This window comes from Sapajus apella, unplaced genomic scaffold, assembly GCF_009761245.1.
Source record: "Sapajus apella isolate SASKATOON/1434 unplaced genomic scaffold, GSC_monkey_1.0 scaffold53, whole genome shotgun sequence".
NCBI classification, from domain to species: domain Eukaryota; kingdom Metazoa; phylum Chordata; class Mammalia; order Primates; family Cebidae; genus Sapajus; species Sapajus apella.
Window position 1 is genome coordinate 12,812,879 of NW_022436993.1, and position 26,418 is coordinate 12,839,296.

The window sequence follows — 26,418 nt, forward strand, 5'->3', positions numbered from 1 at the left end:
AGACATTTTTTTTTGAGATGGAGTCTCACTCTGTTGCCCAGGCTGGAGGGCAGTCGTGTGATCTTGGCTCACTGAAGTCTCCACCTCCTCGGTTCCAGTGATTCTCCTGCCTCAGCCTCCCAAGTAGCTGGGATTACAGGCGTGCACCACCACACCTGGCTAATTTTTGTGTTTTTGGTAGAGATGGGGTTTTGCCATGTTGGCCAGCCTTGTCTTGAACCCCTGGCCTTAATTGATTCACCAGCCTTGGTCTGCCAAAGTGCTGGAATTACAGGCATGAGTCGCTGTGCCTGGCCTTGCTAGACATCTTGTATAGTCACAATTTCTATGCCTAGGCTCCATTCTAAACCAGTATACATACTGTAGGTGGCCCCATAGGAAATTAAACCAAACTCTTATAATTTTGTCTTCCCATCCAAGCAGGCTCAGAGCACTACCAATCTATGTTTTCTCTGCAAATAATTATACCAAAAAAAAAAAAAAGAATGAAAGAAAGCTTGTCTCTGTTACTTACATGCATTTACTAATAATGTTCACATCTACCATCATAGTGGGCATACATTGTTGCACAAGTTCCTTGTCTTCAACAAAATTCATGGGGGTGCCTCCAAGATCCACAAGGTAACGACAAATTTGTTCTTCTGACAATCCACCATCTTTGGGAATTTCAATGTGGACCTTTGACTTGAAACATGAAAAATACAGGCCTGATATTTCATATCAACTGAAAACTGTTGTTCTAAGGGAAAAGTCATTAAACCAAGGCTGGGAAGTGGACTGCTTTATCTACAGGCTTCAGGGAAGGACTGTCTCATTTTGAAAGCAGGAAGGCTCATTAGTGATAGCTGCAGCATCATAATGCCACCAAAATGGCTTTGTAGATTTAGAACCCTGGGACAGGCAGGATCTTTCTCCAGAGGAAGTGGGGAAGACCAAAGAGGTAGGAGGAAGAGCAGCAGGAACAAGCAGCACCAGGTTTAAAAAGCCATCGTAGTTCTAAAAATGTGACATCACTATCCCCTTTTTAAATTCCAAGGAGTCTTTCCTGGTTCTGATCCAGTTACTTTGCTCAAAGTTGGTTAAGTTCCCAGCTGATCCAGAATGAAGGAAAAATCACTATAGTCAGCATTAGCTCAGAGATGCCAGGAATAGTGCCAGCAGGGAACAGTTGAAGCACATTTCAGGGAAACACAGAAATAATGATATTGAAAGAGATTTAAGGGACTTTTCAACAGCAAGTATTAGGTTGGTGCAAAACAATTGTGGTTTCTGCTATTGAAAGTAATGGCAGACCGGGCATGGTGGCTTATGCCTGTAATCCCAACAGTTTGGGAGCCCAAGGCAGGTGGATCCCCTGAGGTCAGGAGTTCAAGACCAACCTGGCCAACATGGTGAAACCCCATCTCTACTAAAAATACAAAATTAGGTATGGTGGCACACACCTGTCGTCCCAGTTAGGAGGCTGAGACAGGAGAATCACTTGAACCCAGGAAGTGGAGGTTGCAGTGAGCCAAGATTGTGCCACTGCACTTGAGCCTGGACAACAGAGTGAGACTCCATCTCAAAAAAGAAAAAAAAAAAGTAAGTAATGGCAAAACCTCAACTGCTTTTGCACCAACCTAATAGTATCCCCACCGTCATCACCATACTGGACCAAAATTCATCAGCTAGGGAAATAATTTTTATCCCCATTTCCCTGCTCTCCACTACCCTTCCTAGGAATAAGCTAAAAAGTGTCAGCATAAAAAGTGTTTCAAAGACAGCCTAGATAATTCACTCTAAGATTACTTACATGTGGAGAAAAGGCACTTGACAAAAATAAATGCAATGGTTCTAGATTATGCTTTTCTTTTAGGTGTAGTGCAGTCTTAAAAGCAATGTAGCCTCCCATGCTAAATTCAGGAAAGAAAAACATGACAAGAACTATTAAGCAAAACTCATGATGATCCTCTGAGTCAATAGGAACAGTATCATAAACACAACCATGGTCATGGAATAGTCGAAATAAAAGTGTGAGTTGATTAATAAGTCCGTGTTTTCAATGATCTATGTCAGCATAAAAAGTGTTTCAAAGACAGCCTAGATAATTCACTCTAAGATTTAGTACTGATTTCCACACTATCTTCGAATTAATTTAAATTTCCTTTTCTTCCTTAAAGATGTGTATCACTATGTATTTGATAGTATCTATCAGCAGTTCTCAGAATATGGTTTGGGGACCCCTGGAAATTTGTGAGATCCTAATGGATGGTCCATGAGATCAAAGCTGTTTTCAGGATAAATACTAAAATGTTATTTTCCTTTTTTACTATAATGAGTACACCGTGGCGTTTTCCAGAAGCAATATGACATATGATATAGTGACAGGTGGATGCAGAGACAGAAAAGAGAATCCATCTGCCTTCTGTTATGTCAGACATTAAACATATTTGCAAAAGTGTAAAATGATGTCACTCTTCTCACCTTCTCAATTTTTTTTGGAAATTACAGTTTTTTTTAATAGAAAATGTATTATTTATGTCAATGTATAATAGTTTTGTTAATATTATTTTAGATAAGTTAATAAATAAATATCTTTAACATTTCTTAGTTTTACTTTCCAGTAAGGTAAATATTGCCAGATATATCACATATAAACAAAAGCTCTTTGAGTTCCTCAGTGCATCTTAAAAGTATAAAGGAGTACTGGAACCAAAAATGTTGTGAATCGCTATTGATATTAAGTAGATATATCTAGGAGACAAAACTGCCAGAGGTTGTTTATTTATAAATTACATATGTATATATTTCATGAAAGAAAGGGAAACTCAGCACCATATTCATTGCACATGGAGTGTAAAGTACAAGTAATTTGGAAATAAATATCAAGAACTTTTACGGGCTGGATGCAGTGCCCCATGCATGTAGTCCCAGCACTCTGAGAGGCGGAGGTGGGTGGATCACTTGAGCCCAGGAGTTGGAGACCAGCCTGAGCAACATGGCAAAAACCCATCTCTGCAAAACATCAATAAGAAGAAATTAGCAGGGTGTGGTGGCATGCTCCTGTACTCCCCGCTACCTGGGAGGCTGAGGTAGAAGAACCCCTCGAGGGGTTGCAGTAGTACGTGAACTATCATCGCACCACTGCCCTCCAGCCTGGGCAACAGAGCAAGACCCTGTCTGGAAAAGACCTTCAACAATGTGCACATTATTTAACATAAATTCTGAGAATTTATCCTAAAAAACTGATAGGAGATTTACACTTAATTTTCTATAAGCATGTTCGTTGGGCTGGGTGCAGTGGCTCATGCCTGTAATCCCAGCACTTTAGCAGGCCAAGGCAGGTGGATCACTTGAGGTCAGCAGTTCAAGACCAGCCTGGTCAACATGGTGAAACCCCATCTCCATTAAAAATACAAAAATTAGCCGGGTATGGTGGCGTGCACCTGTAATCCCAGCTGTCTGAGAGGCTGAGGTGGGAAGATTGCTTGAACTCATGAGGTATAGGTTGCAATGAGCCAAGATTGTGCCACTGCACTCCAGTCTGGGGGACAGAGTGAGACTCTGTCTCAAAAAAAAAAAAAAAAAAGTTCACTGGACTGTTGTTTGTAATAGAAAAAGAAATAACTCATATCCACAGAAAGAGGTTAAACAAATCATGAAGCGACATATGCTTACAGGATGTGAAAGATATTTATAGCAATAATATGATAAATACATTTAATTTAATATTAATTTAATTGCTATAATAGAAATATTATACCAATAAATATCTTTCACATCCTGTAAGTATACATTGCTTTTAAGTGAAAAGGCTAAGTAAATATATAAAACCAGACCCCACTATGTAAAAATACTAAGAAACCACATCAGAATTGTAAAGCATTACTATCTAGGTAGTAGGATGATGAGTACTTTTTATTTTGTAATTTCTGCTTGACCATATTTATAAATCTTATATAATAGCCAACATTTATTGAGTCCTTACTATGCCACAGTTTATTTACAATCACTTCATTTAAGCCTCACAAGTGGGAACTATTGTTATTGCCGCCTTATAGAAAAAGAAACTAACTCAGAAGCCTAAGAAATGTTCCCAGGGTCCTACAACTGATAAGAGATAGCCAAAACCCAAGGGTCTATGACCTAACCTTAGAATTATACAACCTAGCTGAAGAAACAAATATTCTTTGCAGCATTTCTTAATTCAAAAATGAATGTAAGCTGCTGTTAAAGTCTTAGTTTTACAAGTGTTCACTTTTTTTTTTTTTTTTTTTTTTTGCCTAAAAGGAAAGATAATAGGTATACTTACCATACAAACTGGTGAACTGTAAAAGTTGTGATAGGTCGCAATGACCCAACATGCTGTCTAACCACTACAAGACACTGTGAGCAACATTAACCACAGACTTGGGATAGAAGAAACTCCCCCAAAGAATTTTAAAACAGATTTCAAATACCTGTGGCCAAAAAATGCAAATGGTTTACCCTGGATGACTGGCAGCATGGCACAAGTAATTTCGTCAATTATCTGGTAGATGTCAGTTGCCATAGGTTCTCCAATTCGGCTTTCTCTTCCAGGAAGCCTTACGGCGTGCACTGGAGGTGGAGAAGCACAGGTGAACACGTACAGACAGTGACTGAGATACTGTGATGTTATAAAAGGGCTTATATTTGCCTGGTGGAAAAAAATTCAAAGAAATAAATGATAACAGTTAAGTCCAGTGAGATAAAAGTTTTAGAATTTGCTGATAATAAAAGCAAGAGCACAAAATACAGCAGACTAAATATCTGCTCACAGTAAAATAAAGAAGACACCTAGAAGGAAAAAAAAAAAAGGAAATGAAAATTCCATTGATGATCATGTGCTGACAAAATGCTTACCCCAACAACCATTACCTATATCAGGAAAATAAAATGTCAGGTTTCAAGGGTGACCTACAGTGTCAGGAGATAAGGCACTGAAATGCGTTAAATTTGAGAGTTAGAACTGAGTCCCTTACATAAAGCCAAGAAACCCTAATTTCTAGATCCTCTGTGAAAAGGTAGACTACAAATATATATTTTCCAAATGGCAAAGGAGAAAAGCAGAACTTTCCGATTTTGTCTTGGCTCTGGATGGGGGAAAAAGTCTGCCCTTAAATTTTTTTTTTTAATCAAAGCCTTGTATTTATGCAAATTTGAAGTGTATTTATGTTACTTTGATAAACCGGAGTGCAGGTAACATAAATACACTTCAAATTTATAGAAAATAAGCTGGAAAAATAACTCAAAGTGATCCTGGGCAAGTAGCACTTCATGATGCCTAACAGAAACAATGACACATCATCTCTTAATGAATAAATACACAACATAAGCATCTCCAGAGCAAACATCAAGTTGATCCCAAATAACTTATTGGCTTGCTTGCTATAGCAAAGTCTAACATACTTTAAAGGAATACAACAAAATCCAGGACCCAACAATGTAAAACCCACAGTGTCTAACATCTAATCAAAACTCACCAGACATACCAAAAAGCTGGAAGACATGACCTGTAACAGGTCCAGGGAGAGCGTCAAACATAAGAAACAGACAAGAAATAACAAACAGTGGAGTCAGTAGACAAGGACCTTAAACAGCTATTAAATACAAATGTGCTCAATAATGTAAACAAAAACATGAACATGATAAGAACAGATAATAAAGATTTTTAAAAGACCCAAATGGAACTTGTAGAGATGTAAAATATAAGATCTGAAAAATTTTAAAAAGACACTAGACAGGATTAATAGCAGATACCTCATCCTCCCAGGGAGACAGAGTGAGATGGACAGACAGAAGGAAGAAGATACCCAGAAGAAAAGATCAGTGAACTTAAACATAGAAAAAGAAAATATACAAAATTAAGCATATTGGCCAGGCACAGTGGCTCACACCTGTAATCCCAGCACTTTGGCAGGCTGAGGCGGGCAGATCACTGGAAGTCAATAGTTGGAGACCAACCTGGTCAACATGGTGAAACCCTGTCTCTACTAAAAATACAAAAATTAGCTGGGTGTGGTGGCACACGCCTGTGGTCCCAGCTACTCAGGAGGCTGTGGCAGGATAATCGCTTGAACCCAGGAGGCAGAGGTTGCAGTGAGCCAAGATGGGGCCATTGCACTCTGGCCTGGGTGACAGAATGAGACTCTGTCTTCAAAACAAAAAAAAAAAAAGAAAGAAAATTAACCATGGAAGAAACATGACAAAATAAATGCACAGATGATGAGTATACCGTGGTACCCTATAAATCAATCTAACATAGGTGTAGTTGGAGTCCCAGAAGGAGAGGAGAGAAGAGGAAAACATTTGAAAAAATAGTGGTTGGATATTTCCAAATTTGAAAATTACAAAGTTGTAGCTCCAAGAAGCTCAAGGAAACTCAAGCAGAATAAACAATGAAAACCACACCAAGGCTTGTCCATCAAATTGCTAAAAATGTTTGATAAAAAGATTATCTTAAAAAGCAGCCACAGAAGAGAAACATAGATACAAAGGTAATTACAACACATTTCTTTCTCTCTCTTTTTTTTTTTTTTTTTGGAGACAGAGTCTTGCTCTGTTGCCCAGGCTGGAGTGTAATGGTGCAATCTGGCTAACTGCAACCTCTGCCTTCCAGGTTCAAGTGATTCTCCTGCCTCAGCTTCCCGAGTATCTGGATTGCAGGCACACGCCACCACACCCGGCTAATTTTTGTATTTTTAGTAGAGACAGGGTTTCACCATGTTGATCAGGCTGGTCTTAAACTCCTGACCTCAAGTGATCTGCTCGCCTCGGCCTCCCAAAGTGCTGGGATTACAGGCGTGAGCCACCATACACAGGCCATGACCGCATATTTCTTTTTAGAAATTGTGCAAGCCTGCCAGGTGCAGTGGCTCATGCCTATAATCCCAGCACTTTGGGAGGCTGTGACTGGAGGACTGCTTGAGCCCAGGAGTTTGAGACAGCCTGGGCAATGAAGTGAGACCTCGTTTCTATAAAAAAAATTTTTAAATATTAGCTGGGTGTGGTGGTGCACATCTATAGTCCCAGCTACTTGGGAGGCTGAGGCAGGAGGATGGCTTGAGCCTGGGAGGTTGGAGCTACAGTGAGCTGTGGTTGTGCCACTGCACTTAAGCTGGGAGACAGAGTGAGATGGATGGACGGATGGATGGATGGACAGAAGGAAGGAAGGAAGGAAAGAAGGAAGGAAGGAAGGACAGAAGGAGGGAAGAAGGAAGGGAGGGAAGGAGGAAGGGAGGGAGGGAAATTAGGCAAGTCAGAGAACAATACTAGGGGGTAGGAAAGGAGGGAGCAACTGTCAACCTGGCATTCCATAGCCTATGACAGTATCTTTCAGGAAGTTCAAGATGTTTTAGACACATAAAACCCATGAGAATTCAATGCCAGCAGACTTGCACTAAAATAAATATTAATGGAACTTCTCCAGGCAGAATAAAAATAATGCCAGATGAAAATCTGGATCACTTAAAAAATATATAAAAATAAAAATAAAGAAAATAAATTAAATAAAATAAAAAAGAAAAAGAAAACCTGGATCACTTTAACAAAGGCAATCGTGTAAATACACGTAAAAGATTATTTTTATCCTTTTGGTTTTCCTCCACAAACTCAGAAGGTCTTACTAAACATTTTTAATCACTTTAAAATCACTGTAAAAGATGACTGACTGCTCTACACAAAATTGGTAAGTAGGAAAATGTAATCCAAAAGTAGCACAAAGGTCAAGAGAGAGGAATGGAATAGCACTCTTAAAAGGTTCATTCATTAAAAATGAACTGGTGTTATCCAATTTGAAAGTAGACTGTAATCACTGAAAGATGTATATTGGAAGGCTAAGGGCGGTGGCTCATGCCTGTAATTCCAACACTTTGAGAGGCCAAGGTGGGAGGATTGCTTTGGCTCAGGAATCCAAGAGCAGCCTGGGCAACACAGGGAGACCCCATCTGTATGACAAATTTTTTAAAAAATTAACCAAGTATGGCGGCATGTTCCTATAGTCCCAGCTACTCAAGAGGCTGAAGCAGACCAGAAACAAAAAATGACAAAATACTGCTAAAGCAAAACAATACTTTTTAAACTGGAGAAATATACCTCACTCATGGGTCAGCGGACTCAATATTGTGATGATGTCAATTTTCCGGAAATGGATCTCTACCTTCACTGCAGTCCCAAACAGAATCTCAGACAACTGATAAGCTGATTCTAAAAATCATATGCAAAATGCAAAGGACTTAACATATCCAAAACAACATTCAAAAACAAGAACAAAGTGGGCGAACTTAAGCTACTTGATATCCAAGGCTTATTATAAGGCCGCAGTAATCAAGATAGCACCCTTTTGGAGTAAAAACAGACGTATAGATCAGTGGAGTAGAGAACCCAAAAGTAGACCCACAAATAGACTCACAGATACTCATTTTCCCATGAAGGCATCAAGGAAACATCCCAGTTACCCTGAGACCGCCACGCTCCTGGAATGAAGACAGTGTAGTTCTGGTATCAAATGAGGCAAGTACACCGATGGAACAGAATAGACAGCCCGGGCCCCGCACGGTGGCTCATGCCCATCATCCCAGCACTTTGGGAGGCTGAGGCAGGTGGATCACCTGAGGTCAGGAGATTGAGTCCAGCCTGACCAACATGGTGAAACACCGTTTCTACTAAAAATACAAAAATTAACCGGGCATGGTGGCTCATGACTGTTATCTCGCCTACTAGGAAGGCTGAGACATGAGACTCGCTTGTACCCAGGAGGCAGACGTTGCAGTGAGCTGAGATTGCGTCATGGCACCCCAGCCTGGGTGGCAGAGTTAGACTTTGTCTCAAAAAAAGAAAAAAAAGAGAAAAAGAAAAAGAATAGAGAGCCCAGAAATAAACTACGTGCATGTGAAAACTCAATTTATAACTCAACTGTCACTTAAAACCAGTAGGGGAATGTGTAGACCTCTCAGTAAGCATTGCCAAGCCAACTGGCTATTTACGTGGTATAAGTAAACTTGGGTATCTAGTTCACACTAGATACAAAAGATAATTTTGGCTCAAATGTGAGAAAAATACTTTAGAACTGATAGAAGAAAAATGGGCAAATAACGGCGAGTTGGGGGTTAGGGTTTACGGTGTAGGGTTCGGTTAGGCTTGCTTTTAAAGCAAACCTGAAAAAGCAGAAAGTTTAAAAGAAGAGTAATAACCTTCGGTGAGTCAGAAGACACCACATTAAAAAGAAAGGTGGCTGGGCGCGGTGGCCCACGCCTGTAATCCCAGCACTTAGGGAGGCCGAGGCGGGTGGATCACGAGGTCAAAAGATCGAGACCATCCTGGTCAACACGGTGAAACCCTGTCTCTACTAAAACTACAAAAAATGAGCTGGGCATGGTGGCGCGTGCCTGTAATCCCAGCTACTCAGGAGGCTGAGGCAGGAGAATTGCCTGAACCCAGGAGGCGGAGGTTGCGGTGAGCCGAGATCGCGCCATTGCACTCCAGCCTGGGTAGGAAAAGCGAAACTCCCTCTCTAAAAAAAAAAAAAAAAAAAAAAAAGGTGGCACAAACTAGAAGACGTTTTCTTTTTTTTTTTTCTCTTTTTGTGTCTTGATCGAGTTATATAGAAGACATTTTTCAACACATAAAACTTACCAAAAAAATTAGAATCCAGAACAGACAAAGGATTTTGTCCAGGCATAGTGGCTCATACCTATAATCCTACCACATGGGCAGATGGAGGCAGGAGAATCACTTGAGCCCAGGAGTTTGAGACCAGCCTTGGCAACATAGTGAGATGCTGTCTCTACAAAAATAAAAATTAGAAAATTAGCCGAGCATGGTACTGTATGCCTGTAATCCCAGCTACTCAGGAGGCTGAGGTGGGAGGATCACTTGAGGCTGGGAAGTGAAGGCTGAAGTGAGTCAAGATCATGCCATTGCACTCCAGGCTGGGGTAACAAAGCATGATCTTGTGGGGCGTGGGGGGGGGAGAGAGAGACAGAGACAGAGAGAGAGAGATGGGAAGGAAAGAAGGAAGAAAGGGATGGAGAAAGGAAGGAAAGAAAGAATTTCTACATGTCAATGAGAAAAAAATTAATCAAATGAAGTGAACATAAGATACTAACAAGAAGCTCACAGGAAAGAAAATATTCAGAGTGAATACATATGTGAAAAGATGCCCAATCTTACTTGCAATAAGGATTGATCAATGTAAAGTTAGAATAATTTCAGCACAGAGTAGCAAAAGATTACAACAGTGTTGTCAGCAATATAGAGCAATGAGAATTTTCCTATGTGTTGCTTTGGTAGTATAAATTATTAGTATTATTTTTTTGAGGCGGAGTCTTGCTCTGTCACTCACGCTAGAATGCAGTGGCATGATCTCAGCTCACTGCAATACCCGCCTCCCGGGTTCAACCGATTCTCTGCCTCAGCCTCCCAAGTAGCTGGGAGGCGCCCACCACCATGCCCGGCGAATTTTTTTTTTTTTTTGTATTTTTAGCAGAGGCAGGGTTTCACCGTGTTAACCATGATGGTCTTGATCTCCTGACCTTGTGATCCGCCCACCTCAGCCTCCCAAAGTGCTAGGATTACAGATGTGAGTCACTGTGCCTGGCCAGTAGTATAAATTATTATAATTCCTTTGGAGAACAATTTGACAATATTTTATGTCATTGAAGATGTTCATATTCTATCACCCAGAAATTCCTCTCCTAGATGTAGACTGTCTTGTACGTGTATGTAAGGAGACATGGATAAGATGCTCATAGAAGCACTGTTTACACTAATAGCACAAAAATGAAAATGACCAGAATGTCTGAGAACAGAATAGATAAATTGTGTTATATTCACACAGTAGAATACAAAAAATCAGTTTAAAACTGATGGAATAGAGATACACATACCCACATGACGCATCCCAAAAAATAAACTGAGGGAAAAGCAAGTTTCAGTGTAATGTTTACAGTATAAAACATTTATATAGGCCAGGTGTGGTGGCTCACGCCTGTAATCCCAGCACTTTGGGAAGCCAAGGCAGGTGGATCACCTGAGGTCAGGAGTTCAAGACCATCCTAGCCAACATGGTGAAACCCTGTCTGTACTAAAAATACAAAAATTAGCTGGGCATGGTGGCACATGCCTGTAATCCCAGATTCTTGGGAAGCTAAGGCAGGAGAATCACTTGAACCCGGGAGGTGGAGATTGCGGTGAGCTGAGATGCTGCTGCTGAACTCCAGGCTGAGGGACAGAGGGTGACTTTGTCTCAAAATATAAGGTTAGAAATATGAGAGATTATACTATATCTTGCTTAAGTCAGTTCCCCCACAAATGGCGAGGGAGACTTCAATTATATCCATACTGTTTTATTCTATAAGTGGAGCAGTGGACATGGTTAAGTTTATGGTACACATTTTTATAAATCAACTATTTGAAAATTTGTTTAAAGGAGTGGCTTTTAATTGTCTAAATTGAACAATCAGGTATTGATTAAAAACTTCATATAAAAGTATTTCCAATAATTTCTAAAGTGGCATTTAGGAATTACAGGGCTCTCTTCTTCCAATGAATGGATTATTTGGTTTGAGACTTGATACCAGAGTGTTGGCTACCAGCATGTGGAAAGGATGAGACTTGGAAAGCTTGAGGAATAGAGAGGTATAGTGTTGGGAATCTTGATGGTTAAAAATAAAGAGGGAAGGGCCTAGAGATAAGAGTCCTACAGAAACATGAAAATATCAAAGAGCCAGAAGTACAGAACCCCCATCCACACAAACGAGGTGGTTTTTCAAACTGCACTTCACTAGAGCAACAGAAGAGGGCACTCTTGAACTCAGTAATTAAGCAACCACCCTTAATTCCAGTAGAATGACCTATTCTTACTGGTCAAGAAAATCTAACACACTTTATCATAAACAAAGATAAATTTATCATACAAAATTTAGAAATTATAAATCCAAGTTTTTCAGCCAGCCAATGAAAACACTTTCCCCATCTCTACTAAAAAATATAAAAATTAGCTGAGCGTGGTGGCTCACACCTGTAACTCCAGCACTGTGGGAGGCCAAGGCGGTGCATCACAAGTTCAGGAGTTCGAGACCAGCCTGACCAACATGGTGAAATCCTGTCTTTACTAAAAATACAAAAATTAGCCAGACCTGGTGGCGTGCACCTGTAATCTCAGCTACTCAGGAGGCCGAGGCAGGAGAATTGCTTGAACCCGGGAGGCAGAGTTTGCAGTGAGCTGAGAATGCACCATTGCACTCCAGCCTGGGCAACAGAGCAAAACTCCATCTCAAAAAAAAAAAAACAAAAAAAAAACAACATAAAAGTTAGCCAGGCTTGGTGGCAAGTGCCTGGAATCCCAGCTACTTGGGAGGCTGAAACACAAAAATCACTTGAACCTAGGAGGTGGAGGTTGCAGTGAGCCAAGATGGCACCACTGCACTCCAGCCTGGGTGACAGAGTGAGACTCCAACTCAAAATAAATAAATAAATGAATAAATAAGTAATTATTAGTATAGAGACAGGGGCTCACTCTGTTGCCCAGAATGGTCTTAGACTCTTTGCCTCAAGCATTCCTCCTGCCTCGGCCTCCCAAAGTGCTGGTATTACAGGCATGAGCCACTGCCTGGATTTATAGCTGTCTTTTAGACTCTCGGTTAATTCAAAAGAAAAGCAGAAAAAGGGAAAATAGAACATATCGTTGGACAAATAGGAAACAATTGTAGGATAGTAGATTCAGTTCCACCATATCGGTAATTGTACCAAAGACAAATGCAGTATTAGAATTTCTTCTCCTAAAAGGTCCTTCTAGCTCTAACGATAATAACAAAATAAAGGCAACTTACTTTAGAAATGTAAAAGTCACCCTATTGAAGCGTAATCTTGAAAATTTATTATTAATTACCTACCAAGATGTAAAGTCTTGACCGAACTTCAAATTCTAATACATTTATGTCATCCGCCCTTATAAATTGCTTAAATGGTGTTGAAAATGAACGTACCTTCCAGAATATCTTGAGTGTCTTGGCCCCATTTGGCAAAATGAATGGAGCCACCTCCCGCCCAAGGAAAGCATATCAGCTTAAAAATGGCCTCAGGATTTTTGTATAAGCAGTTGAGAACTTTCTTATTCCTAGGGAGAAAATTCAAATATATTTAGCATTATTTATATCAGTTAAGTTCCCCATGCTGAATTCCCTGCATTTTAATGGAAATCTTTATTATAAGAAACATGGCCAGGCGCGGTGGCTCACGCCTGTAATCCCAGCACTTTGGGAGGCTGAGGAGGGCAGATCACAAGGTCTGGAGTTCAAGACTAGCCTGGCCAACATGGTGAAACCCCGTCTTTACTAAAAATACAAAAATTAGCCAGGTCTAGTGGTGGGTGCCTGTAATCCCAGCTACTTGAAATGCTGAGGCAGAAGAATCGCTTGAACCCAGGAAGCGAAGCGTAGATTGCAGTGAGCTGAGATCGTGCCACTGCACTCCAGCCTGGGTGACAGAGGGAGACTCCGTCTTAAAAAAAAAAAAAAAAAAAAAAAAAAAAAAGAGAAACATATCTTCAAATATAAAGTGATTGCAATTTTTTTTTCCCATAAGAAAGAGCAAAAAAGGTTTTCATGGTCTGTGTTAACAATTTGACTATATAGACTTTTAGGGCTGGGCATAGTGGCTCATGCCTGTAATCCTAGCAGTTTGGGAGGCCAAGGCAGGAGGATCACTTGCAATCAGGGGTTTGAACCCAATCTAGGCAACATAGTGAGACCTCATCTCTACAAAAAATGTAAAAATGAGTTTGGCAGGGTGGTACACACCTGTGGTCCCAGCTACCTGGGGGGCAGAGGCAGGAAGATCTCTGGAGCCTAGGACTTTGAGGTTGCAGAGACCTATGACTGCACCACTGATTCCAGTCTCAGTGACAGAGTGATATCTTGTCTCTCATTTTTAAATTAAAGAAATAAATTTGTAGGGATGTAGGTGAAATTGTCAAATACCTATACATAACATTCAGTAAGTGCATTTTATATGCTCACTTAAAGTGACATAAATGTGAATTTAGAAATTGTCTTTTTCACAATTTGGAGAATAGTTTTACCCAAACAGTTCGTAGGCAGCTTCAATCTTGGTATCTTTATGATCAACAGAGCCACTTTTCAAGTTATATATGTTTTATAGAGCATATAATTTTGACTTCCTCCTGAATGTTTGATAAACAGTGCTTTTTAAATTTATTATAAGCCGGGCTCAGTGGTTCATGCCTGTAAGTCCAGCCCTTTGGGAGGCCAAGGCAGGCAGATCACTTGAGGTCAGGAGTCTGAGACCAGCCTGGCCAACATGACAAAACTCTGTCTCTACTAATAATACAAAAATTAGCTGGGTGTGGTGGTGGATGCCTGTAGTCCGAACTACTCAGGAGGCTGAGGCAGGAGGATTACTTGAACCCAGGAGGCGAAGGTTTTGGTGAGCTGAGATCATGCCACGGCTCTCTACCCTGGGCGACAGAGTGAAACTCTGTCTCAAAACAAACAAATCTACTTATAATGTCACCGGAATTTTATCCCAAGATTCAAGTATCCAATCAGGTGATCTTAGGAAAAGTTCTTTTTTAAAAAGTCAGCCAGGCCGGGCGCGGTGGCTCAAGCCTGTAATCCCAGCACTTTGGGAGGCCGAGGCGGGTGGATCACAAGGTCAAGAGATCGAGACCATCCTGGTCAACATGGTGAAACCCCGTCCCTACTAAAACTACAAAAAATTAGCTGGGCATGGTGGCGCGTGCCTGTAATCCCAGCTACTCAGGAGGCTGAGGCAGGAGAATTGCCTGAACCCAGGAGACGGAGGTTGCGGTGAGCCGAGATCGCACCATTGCACTCCAGCCTGGGTAACAAGAGCGAAACTCCATCTCCAAAAAAAAAAAAAAAAAAAAAAAGGTCAGCCTATCTGTATACATTTGTCCTCGCCACCATTTAAATGCTTTCTATAAAGTTTCCAAATTGATCATTAAGTTCCTTACAAAGACATATGATATTCCCAAATGTGAGGTTCTAAACCCTAACATAATGATGAAATATGCTATACCCATCTCTCATTTTTTCAGTTGATTTCTATAAGCATCTAAAACTGACACCAGCTGAGATCAGTTGAAGTTAACTCGTGTTCTGTAAAGAGGATTTTGTTCTTCATAACAAAATAATTGAGAACACTCATAAAATGAGAGATTTTATATGAACCTAGGCACAGATGAAAACTTTTTGGGACGGGAGATAATTTCTGAACATAAACTCCCTGAGTTTTACCTGAGCACTTATGTTAATAATTACTAGTTTAAAGAAAAAGGCAAAAAAGACTAATTTTTATTTTTTTGAGACGGAGTCTCACTCCATCACCCATGCTGGAGTGCAGTGGCACGATCTCAGCTCACTGCAGCCTCCTGGGTTCAAGTGATTCTTCTGCTTCAGCCTCCTGAGTAGCTGGGATTATAGCTGTGCACTGCCACATCCAGCTAATTTTTTATTTTTTAGTAACAATGGGGTTTCACCATGTTGGCCAGGCTGGTCTTGAACTCCTGACCTCAAGTGATCTGTCCGCCTTGGCCTCCCAGAGTGTTGGGATTATAGGCGTGAGCCACTGTGCCCAGCTAAAAAAGACTAATATGTAATATTTCTCTTTGAAGAAGAACATTGTACTTGATGCTGTGTTCCCACAAACCTACTCTGTCTTCAACAAACTCATTAATAGTAGAGCAGTCCTAAATAAGCATTTCATGTGTATCTATTATCTTCTTGAAAAATGCTAGAATCACTTATTTGAGGAGTGCAAAAGCCCTCAGTAGAGCTTGATAAAAACTACAGAGCAAATGGATGACTTTTCTGAACTTCATTTTTTTGAAAAGTCTAGGACTGGATACAGTCACTCATGCCTGTAATCCCAGCACTTTGGGAGGCTGAGGCAAGTGGATCACTTGAGGTCAGGAGTGACCTCAACACGGCAAAACGCTGTCTCTACTGAAAATACAAAAATTAGGCAGGTGTGGTGGTGTGCTCCTGTAATCCCAGTTACTTGGGAGGCTGAGGCAGGAGAATTGCCTGAACCCAGGACGTGAAGGTTGCAGTGAGCCAGGATTGTGCCACTGCATTCTGGCCTGGGCCACAGAGTGAGATACTGTCTCAAAAAAAAAAAAAAAAAAAAAAAAGATGGTTATGTGGATGTGGTTTGTCTCTCGGAAAACATCTTTTTGTGCTGTACTCACCTATTTTCAGACTGCAGTTGACCACAGGTAACTGAAAAAGGGAAGCTACCATGCTTTGCACTAGTGCTAGCAGTAATGGCCGCCAAATTCCACTTCCATGAGTAGCTCCCCTACTTTTCTTTTCTCTTTTTGAGACAGAATCTCGCTCTGTCACGCAGACTGGAATGCAGTGGTGCAATCTCATCTCACTGCAACCTTCACCTCCCAGGTTCCTGTAGTTCTCCTGCCTCAGCCTCCCGAATAGCTAGGATTACAGGCGTGTGCCACCATGCCTGGCTGATTCTTGGTATTTTTAGTAGAGACAGGGTTTTGCCATTTTGGCCAGGCTGGCCTTGAACTCCTAACCTCAGGTGGTTCACTTGCCTCAGACTCCAAAAGTACTGGGATTACAGGTGTGAGCCACTGCACCTGGTGGAGAAGCCTCTTTCAAACTAAAAAGGGAGCCTTACAAAGGCAGAATCTTGGAGCTTCTCCAGAATCTGGGAGGGGAAGGGCCGGTGGTACAAGGGGTGGCCTACCTGGTTTTCCCAGCTTGGTCTCCTCTCTCCGTGCTGTGAGGTGAGGGTGCAAGATTGCTGGTCTCTTCGGTATGTTCCATGCTCTGCAGCACTCAGTTCCTCTTGAGATGTAAAACCTCCGCTCAGCCTTGCACACACAGAAAAGTGAGTAAGTAGACTTCCTGTTAAATGCACTGACTCTTCTTCACTGCTCCAACCTCTGTTAAAAATGAGGATGTTTAGACGAAAAGGAAGGAGAAGACAGAGAAGAGAAAAAAGATACAGTGGCAATGACAAAGGAGAAGAAATGGTGGGATTACAGGTTGTGTTACAAGCAATGCGACCGAGGTAATTCAGATAAGGAGTCGCCCCCTTCCTGTTCATCTGCGGTTAGCAGATAGTGCTTCCATTAACAGGACTTCCCATGTATATACAGAAAAAACAAAGATGCATCATTTCCAGACTTAAGCCTTGAAATAACCCTGCTCCTAAAAGAGCAGAAAACATTCCATACCTACTGGAAAATTAGGAGAAGGGTACGGGATGTTTGCTTTGACAACAGAGATGTCTCAGCTTTCTACATGTTTGTCCTCTTTTCAATCTCAAGAAAGTGGCTGGACATGGTGGCTCCTCCCAGCACTTGACGTCAGGAATTCGAGACCAGCCTGGTCAACCCCCATCTCTACTAAAAATACAGACATTAGCTGGACATGTGGTACATGCCTATGATCCCAGCTACTCGGGAAGCTGAGGCAGGAGAATAGCTTAAAACCAGAGACAGGTCGCCATGAGCCGATATGGTGCCACTGCACTCCAGCCTAGGCGACAAAGTGAGATTCCATCTCAAAAAATAAAATAAAATAAATCTCCAGAAAGAGGGATTCTAAAAAAGTCTTCACTGCTGTGCCAAACTTCCCATTTTGCAAGTTTCAAATATTCAGAAAACAGAAAAAAAATGACTACTGGACGATGTGTCATTTATTTATGTATGCATTCATTCATTTATTGAGATGGGGTCTCACTCTGTTGCCCAGGTGTTTTGTTACTAAGAACAGGAATGATACCGAGCTCGGATTTGTAATTTGGAGGCAGGTTCGCGAGAAGAAAACACCAAGCCGAGAATAATAAGGTAAAAGAAGAGAATTTTATTTACAGAAGGTTATAGGTAAAGGAAGAGGATTTTATTTACAAAAGGTTATAGGTAAAAGAAGAGGATTTTATTTACAAAAGGGACATACCCAGAGACCGTCCGTCCGGACACTCAGCACCGGCGTTACAGCAGCACGGGCAGGGCGCGAGTTACAGCTCTCCGCAATCTTTCTCTTCCTCTCTTTTATCCTCCTTCCGTTTTTTTTTGGTTTTTGTCTATATTTTATATGTTACAGTTCAACTTAGGTTATAGCAAACACCAGATGCTCTTTGTCTTGTCTCTCACGAACATTATCATTATGTAACAGCAATCCTTGGCTTTGTTTACGGTTCTCAAAGAGACGGGAATTGGCCAGATTCCCGGCTCCTCGGACATAAGCCAGGGTCATCATGAGCTCCTAATGCCCCAGGCTTACTGCCAAAGAAATGATAACTTTAGTTCCCAAGGTCCAAGAAACTTAGAGCAAACACTGGGCATGACTTTTTTTAATATTAACCCTACACCAGGCTGGAGTGTAGTGGCTCAGTCTCAGCTCACTGCAACCTCCACCTCCCAGGTTCAAGTGATTTTCCTGCCTCAGCCTCCCAAGTAGCTGGGATTTTAGGTGCCTGTCACCACATCCAGCGGATTTTTGTATCTTTAGTAGAGACAGGGTTTCACCATGTTGGCCAGAATGGTCTCAAACTCCTGACCTCAAGTGATCCACCCACGTCAGCCTCCCAAAGTGCTGGAATTACAGGCATGAGCCACCGCACCTGGCCCACATCTGGCATTTGTAAATGTCTTTATCTTATTTCTTAGGAGCTTCTTGGATCCCAAGTATTCATTGTAAGGCCACAGTTGACTTTGCAGGCTCAGTTGTGACTCTCAACACGGTTCCAGGGAGCCCATGTGAAGCCCTCAGCCTACGGTTTTATCATGCAGTACAAGGCATTTGTAGGAACAGAAAGGTGAGCTGAATTAGAAGAAGAAAGTTTACAGAGGGTGGAGAGCCCATCTGTTTGTTTCTTAGAGCCTTTTCTTAGTAATTCTGGGCCAGAGCCATCATCAACTCTCAGAGAAAAATCACCTGAATAACTTATGAGGATTTCACTGACTTTACATGGAAATAATCCCTTCTTAGGTAATGATATGAAAGGCAGAAAAAGACCGCAACTTCTTCCAAGGAAAATAGGCAGTAAGAGGTGGGATACACATTTTTGGTGTTGATAACTGAAAGTTGTTATGGAGCATTACAAAGTTTTTATAAAATTAGGTTGAATTCCTCCAACTCTTTCTTTTCCTTTTTTTTTTTTTTTTGAGATGGAGTATTGCTCTGTTGTCAGGCTGGAGTGCGGTGGTGCAATCTCAGCTCACAGCAACCTCTGCCTCCTGGGTTCAAGTGATTCTCCTGCCTCAGCCTCCCAAGTAGCTGGACTACAGGTGCATGCCACCATGCCCAGCTAATTTTTTTTTTTTTTGTATTTTTAATAGAGTTAGGGTTTTACCATGTTGGCTAGGATGGTATCAATCTCTTGACCTCGTGATCCTCCTCAGCCTCCCAAGGTGCTGGGATTACAGGTGTGAGCCAGGGTGCCTGGCATACTCTTCCAACTCTTTCTAAATGAAGTAGATAAAAACCTCGTTTTGTGTTATTTTTTAACTTAGCATGGCCTGTGATTAATTATACCTAGGAGAATTAGACATTTAACCACTGTCCAAGTTTACTCAAGAAATATTTTCTGAGTTGAGTAAAATGGCCTTTTTTTTTCTAAGACGAAGTCTTACTCTGTTGCCCAGGCTGGAGTGCAGTGGCACATTTGCAGCTCACTGCAACCTCTACCTCCTGGGTTCAAGCATTTCTCCTGCCTCAGCCTCCTGAGTAGCTAGGATTACAGGCATGTGCCACCATGCCCAGCTAATATTTTTTGTATTTTTAGTAGAGATGGGGTTTCACCATGTTGGCCAGCCTGGTCTCAAACTCCCGACCTTGCGATCTGCCCACCTCAGCCTCCCCAAGTGCTGGGATTACAGGTGTGAGCCACTGTGCCCGGACGGGTTTTGTTTTCAACATTGGACGGATCCTCTGGTATAAATAAGTGATTCTGTCCTCAAGGTTAAACCACTAGATGCTTTCATTTGATTGACGTACCAGACAAGAGAAGGGGGAGAGTGGGACAGAGAAAATATTCCAAAGATAATGGCTTAGATTTTTGTGGAACTGATGCATAGTACTAGTCCAAAGATAAAACATGCCCAGCAAATGTCAGGCAGAATAGATTACCCCAAAAAAAGCAATCTATATGAGATGCATTACAATGAAACTGCAAAACAGAGACATAAAGACAAAAGAAAACCGTTACTAGGAGCCAGGAGGTTAGGAGAGCTGGGCATGGACTCACAGTGATGTAAAAAGATGGAAGAGAATAGAACGGAATCTTGAAGCGCTAAGGGGCAAGAACTGCCAACTTAGAATTCTATACCTAGTAAAAACAGCTTCTAAGAAACAGAGCAAAATAAAGACATTTTCAGACAAGTAAAAACTAAGTGTGTCACCAGGAGACACTTTTCAAAGAAATGTGAAAGGATATGCTTTGAGCAGAAAGTAAATGATCCCAGATGGAACATATGAGATGCAAGGAGGAATGAAAAACAAAGACAGTGATAAATAGGTGAGCAAATATAAATGAACATTGATTATGTAAAATAGTAATTGTAATGTCTAGTGGGCCTTAAAATATATATGAAATTAAAATACCAGGCAAAAATAATGTCAAAATCAGGAACAGGCAAAGAAAGATTCTTACATTATCTGTGAAGTTTTACTACATTTAGACTGTGTAAATATGCATGCCTTAATTTCTCAGGCTAGCCCTGAGAACAGAGACAGACCAAAAATCATCCAAACTGGAAAAGACAAATGTTTACTTAATCAAAAAGAGAACTGAGGAAAGGAGAGGGAAAGAAACACAGGTAAAGCTAAAAAAAAAAAAAAAGTACAGTACGAGATGACAGATTAAATCCCATACGTCAGGGATTATATATAAACAGACTAAATATTTTCTAGTTACAAAGCAATATTGACATATTAGTTTAAAAATAATCTGATTAAAAATAATCTGATTATGAGACACATCTGTGAAAGTATTACTCTGTGATTTTTAGATAATTTAAAATATAAAATACTCACTTGCCAAGCTTTGAGATGAACTCTGAGCAAACAACCTGAACAATGACTTTGTTTGGATAGCCAAAGAGAGAGGTACATGGAAATTGAGGCCATCTGAGAACATTATGAACATTCTTATTGTTTAATAAGAAGAGAACAACAAACAGGAAGAACAGCATGGGCTGTGGCCAGAAGACAGACAATGCACCATCTCTTAGGAAAATTAAATAAGTTAAATATAGCTGGAAGGCAGAATGTGGGAGAGCAAGTGATAAAAGAAGAAATGAGAACATAGGAGGCAGGTTGCCAGTGACTTTATAAGCAAGCAATTTTAAGGAGTTTGGACTTGATCTTAAGAAGAGAATCTGGTGGAGCTTAGTGGCTCATGCTTGTAATCCCAGCACTTTGTGAGGCAGAAGCCAGTGGACCACCTGAGGTCAGGAGTTCGAGACCATCCTGGCCAACATTGTGAAATCCCACCTTTACTAAAAATACAAAAATGAGCTTGGTGTGATGGTGCTTACCTGTAATGCCAGCTACTCGGGATGCTGAGGCAGGAGAATCGCATGAATCCAGGAGGTGGTTTGCAGTGAGCCAAGATTGTACCACTGCACTCTAGCCTGGGCAACAGAGTGAAACTCCATCTCAAAAAAAAAAAAAAAGGGTGTGGAATCCTTCTAAGAGATCAAAGAAGACAAGAACTGAAAGTGTCCTTTTGTGCTGATGATAATGGGATAATTCTAACCCACTAAAGGGAAGCTTCAGGGACTTCTCTTTGCCCGTGGAAAAAGCACGAGCAGCCTGGGAACCCCTCTGGGGTTTGCTGCTGAGATTGGGCTGTACCCACTCTAGTCAACAGGGAATCTGGGCTGAGCACCAACGTTGTTCACGGTCATCAACAGAGAAGCCTTAGGAGCCTCATGAGAGTCGAGCAAGCTGGCCAGGAATACTCTGATGGCTGAGGCAGGAACACAGTGTTTAAGAGGGAGGCAGGAATGAAGAAAATTAAGAAGAGAGAAAGGGATGGTTTTGAGACCATCCCTTTGAGATGGAGCAGAGTCCTGGAGTAGAAAGAGGATTTTTGTAATCATCACTGATTTTCTGTCCTGCTAGATGGTGAGCTCTTTGAGCGTGGAGGCTTTGGTGGTTTTGTTCACAATTGCATCCTCCTTGTTTCCTGCCATGCAGGAATAAACAATGAACTCCTACCATGCAAGAAAGAACAAGGAATTCCTAACGTGCTGGAATGAACGATGAATAAATGAATAGGAGTAGAAGACGAGGTGGTGGTTATCACTACAAAGGCATAGTGAAACTCGTTCATCTAGGACCGAAGGAAGGGAAGAAAGGAAGGGATGATGCTATGGAGATATTTTGAGGCTGAAGCAGAGGTTACAGTTTAGACAGGTGGCCTCTTTTCCCAGAAATGTAAGAGAGAACATTGGGCAATTATTGGATGACTGGTGATTAGGATAAAGTTGGAATGGTCAATAGTGGGAGCAAGTGGAAAGGCTAAATCCACAGTTGCCAGTAGCTGGGCCTGAAATCAGCATCTTTCACCACTGGTAATCAGCCAGCTTTCTTGATCTTCTGTAGCAACGAGTGTCGGCTCAGAAGCAAAGAGCGGACCTGGGTTGGCCCAGGCAATGAACTGGCAGGTTGGAGGGACAGAAACCAAAGGGGAAAGAGAATTGAGGGTGCCCCATAACGAGAAAGGGTGTAATGGGATTATGGCTGGCGAGTGACAAAGAGACAGCAAGAGAGGGCTCCTTTTTCTGAGGAAAAAGAGGCCCCAAAACTGGAAGTTGTGTTGGGGATAAAGAGTAAGTCCCTAGGAGAGAAGGAATGGGGCATGGGGAAGATGTTTATGGCTGCAGTGGAAAGGTGAATTCAAAGTCTAAGTCTTTAGGGGGTGAGACCACTCTGAAAAATGACAGAAGCATGGGCTCTTATGGAGATGGTGAAGTTCAGGGATTCAGAAGCCAAGTGAGCTAAAGATGGCAGGAAGTGTACGCTCCTTGGCACAGCAGACCTCTTTGGTTCCTCATGAGACAGAGATCAATTTTGCTTAACAAATCGTTGTAAGTGATGACCTTCTTTGTAGGGGATATAGTGATTTCTCCCCTTAGGGCCTTGTTTTCCAGACTGATAACTGCTCGGTCTTACTGTTGGCCAGCTCCTGAAATGTTGCCTTTTTCTGGGGGACTCTTTGCCCAAACACACACAGGCCTCTTTCCAGCAGCAGCTGCCCATAAGCTTACAGTGAGTAAAGATACAGCCATGGGAGGATGGTGCTAGTTCAGCATCTCAAAAGTCACCTACAAATGCAATCTTGTCTCTCTTTTTTTTTTTTCTTTTTGAGATGAATTTTCACTCTTACTGCCAAGGCTGGAGTGCAATGGCATAATCTCAGCTCACCGCAACCTATGCCTCCCAGGTTCAAGCACTTCTCTTGCCTCAGCCTCCCAAGTAGCTGGGATTACAGACATGCATCACCACAACTGGCTAATTTTGTATTTTTAGTAGAGATGGGGTTTTACCATGTTGGCCAGGCTGGTCTAGACCTCAGGTGATCTACTCACCTCAGCCTCCCAAAGTGTTGGGATTACAGGCGTGAGCCACTGCGCCCGGCCACAGATGCAGTCTTCTAGGGAGATTTTTTTTTTTTTTTTTTTGAGACAGAGTTTCACTCTTGTTACCCAGGTTGGAGTGCAATGGCGCGATCTCGGCTCACCGCAACCTCCGCCTCCTAGGTTCAGGCAATTCTCCTGCCTCAGCCTCCCGAGTAGCTGGGATTACAGGCACGCGCCACCATGCCCAGCTAATGTTTTGCAGTTTTAGTAGAGACAGGGTTTCACCATGTTGACCAGGATGGTCTCGATCTGTTGACCTCGTGATCCACCCGCCTCGGCCTCCCAAAGTGCAGGGATTACAGGCGTAAGCCACCGCGCCCGGCCACTTTCTTTTTTTTGTTTTTTTGAGATGAAGTCTTGCTCTGTCGCCTAGGATGGGGTGCAATGACGCAATCTTGGCTTACTGCAACCTCCGCCTGCCACGTTCAAGCTATTAATCTGCCTCAGCCTCCTGAGTAGCTGGGATTATAGGCACCTGCCACCATACTCGGCTAATTTTTGTGTTTTTAGCAGAGATGGGGTTTCACCATGTTGGCCAGGCTGGTCTTGATCTCTTAACCTTGTGATCCATCCACACTGGACTCCCAAAGTGCTGGGATTATAGGCATGAGCTGCTGCGCCCAGCCTAAACTCCAGCTTTTCTATGAGCTGCAATTCCTTTTTAATTTTTTTTTTTAGGAGAGAGACAGAGTCTTGCTCTGTCACCCAGACTGGAGTGCAGGGGTGCTATTATAGCTCACTGCAGCAGCTTCAATTTCCCAGACTCAAGCAATCCTCCTACCTCAGCCTCCCAAGTAACTAGGAGTAGAGGTGCACACCACCACGCCTGCCTAATTTTAAGTTTCTTTGTGGAGACGGGGTTCTCTCTATATTGCTCAGGCTGGTCTCGAATTCCTGACCTCAAGCAGATCTCCTGCCTCTGCTTCCCAAAGTGCTGGTATTACAAGTGTGAACCATTGCACCCAGCTTGAGGTGCAATTCCCAGTCAAGATGCTGAACATATTTGCAAGAATTCAAGGCAATACTGGTACTAATGCCCAAATGACTGATCCATGCTCTCCCACATGCCCTCTCAATGAGTTTTAACACATCCCTGCAATTTTCCATGAAATGTCTCTGTGTTAGTCCATTTTCATGCTACTAATAAAGACTTACCTGAGATTGGGTAATTTATACTAGAAAAGGCTTCATGGGCTTCCAACTCCACATGGCTGATGAGGCAAGGAGGACCAAGTTGCGTCTTACATGGATGGCAGCAGGCAGAGAGTTTGTGCAGGGGAACTCCAATTTTTAAAACCATCCGGCCGGGCGCAGTGGCTCAAGCCTGTAATCCCAGCACTTTGGGAGGCCGAGGCGGGTGGATCACGAGGTCAACAGATCGAGACCATCCTGGTCAACATGGTGAAACCCCGTCTCTACTAAAAATACAAAAAATTAGCTGGGCATGGTGGCGCATGCCTGTAATCCCAGCTACTCAGGAGGCTGAGGCAGGAGAATTGCCTGAACCCAGGAGGTGGAGGTTGCGGTGAGCCGAGATCGCGCCATTGCACTCCAGCCTGGGTAACAAGAGTGAAACTCTGTCTCAAAAAAAAAAAAAAAAAACAAAAAACCATCCGATCTTGTAAGGCTCATTCACTATTACAACAGCAGTGCAGGAAAGACTCGCCCCCGTGATTCAACCATCTCTCACAAGGTTTCTCCCATAACAACGTGAGCATTGTGGGAGTTACAATTCAAGATGGGATTTGGGTGGAGACACAGTATCATTCCACCCAGGCCCCTCCCATATCTCATGTCCTTACATTTTAAAACCAGTCATACCTTCCCAACAGTCCCCCAAAGTCTTAACTCATTTCAGCATTAACTCAAAAGTCCGCAATCTCATCTGAGACAAGGCAAATCCCTTCTGCCTATCAGCCTGTAAAACCAAAAGCAAGCTAGTTACTTCCTAGATACAGTGGGGGTTTGGGCATTGGGTAAATGTAGACATTCCAAATGGGAGAAATTGGCCGAAACAAAGTGACTACAGACACCATGCAAGTCAGAGTCCAACAGGGCAGTCAAATCTTAAAGCTCCTAAATGACCTCCTTTGATTCCAGGTCTTGTGTCTGGATCACACTGATTCAGGACATAGGTTCCCAGAGTTTTGTGCAGTTGCCAACCCCACTCAAGTTGCCCAAGACTCATAAGCACCTGCACTCTGCCCTGAGTGCTGGGACAGGGCTTCCTGGTTCATCCTAGCAGTGTTCCTGGCCTGTGTTTCTTTGCTTTTGATGGTACAGAGGACAACGCTTGGCTATTCTTATTTCTGGCCGAAGTTGCTGCCAGTTATATCAATGAACAGGGCTTACATTGATAAGGCTGTGCAAGTTTAATGCCTCCTACCCCCATACGTAGAGAATTCAGGCTAAGTTCTACCAACGATGAAAGAGTTCCTATACTATTCCTCTGTCCCACTCCACTCTGCTGCCTGTGGATAGCTCACAAGAAATGGGTCATGGTTCATCTAGGAAACCATCCAGCCATGGGTTAGGCCCCTGATATTCCCAGCCTCCACGGTTACAAATAGTAACTTACACTTCTTATACTTCCAGCCTGGACAACAAGGGCGAAATTCTGTCTCAAAAAAACAAAACAAAACAAAACCCAACACACACACACACACACGCACGCACATGCACACGCACATGCACATGCACAAAAACCACTTCTGGCTCTTTTTAGTTCAACGCTCTGTGATTTGGTCACTTTCTTTCTT

At 42.2% G+C, this 26,418-nt stretch overlaps 2 protein-coding genes across 2 annotated transcripts in view; one reads left to right on the plus strand and one right to left on the minus strand.

The window, feature by feature from the left end:
* Positions 1-21,421, minus strand: part of OLAH (oleoyl-ACP hydrolase) — a 30,319-nt gene extending 8,898 nt beyond the window's left edge. Inside the window, exons 1-6 of the mRNA XM_032243994.1 lie at positions 21,048-21,421; positions 16,750-16,876; positions 12,987-13,117; positions 4,440-4,578; positions 1,793-1,892; positions 515-684 (exon numbers count right to left, since the gene is read on the minus strand). Coding sequence (XP_032099885.1) covers positions 515-684; positions 1,793-1,892; positions 4,440-4,578; positions 12,987-13,117; positions 16,750-16,829 — 620 coding nt within the window. The 5' untranslated portion in view covers positions 16,830-16,876; positions 21,048-21,421. The remainder of the gene's footprint in view (positions 1-514; positions 685-1,792; positions 1,893-4,439; positions 4,579-12,986; positions 13,118-16,749; positions 16,877-21,047) is intronic.
* The window catches only part of ACBD7 (acyl-CoA binding domain containing 7), a 66,081-nt gene that overhangs the window by 22,721 nt on the left and 16,942 nt on the right, over positions 1-26,418 (plus strand). The window lies entirely within an intron of this gene.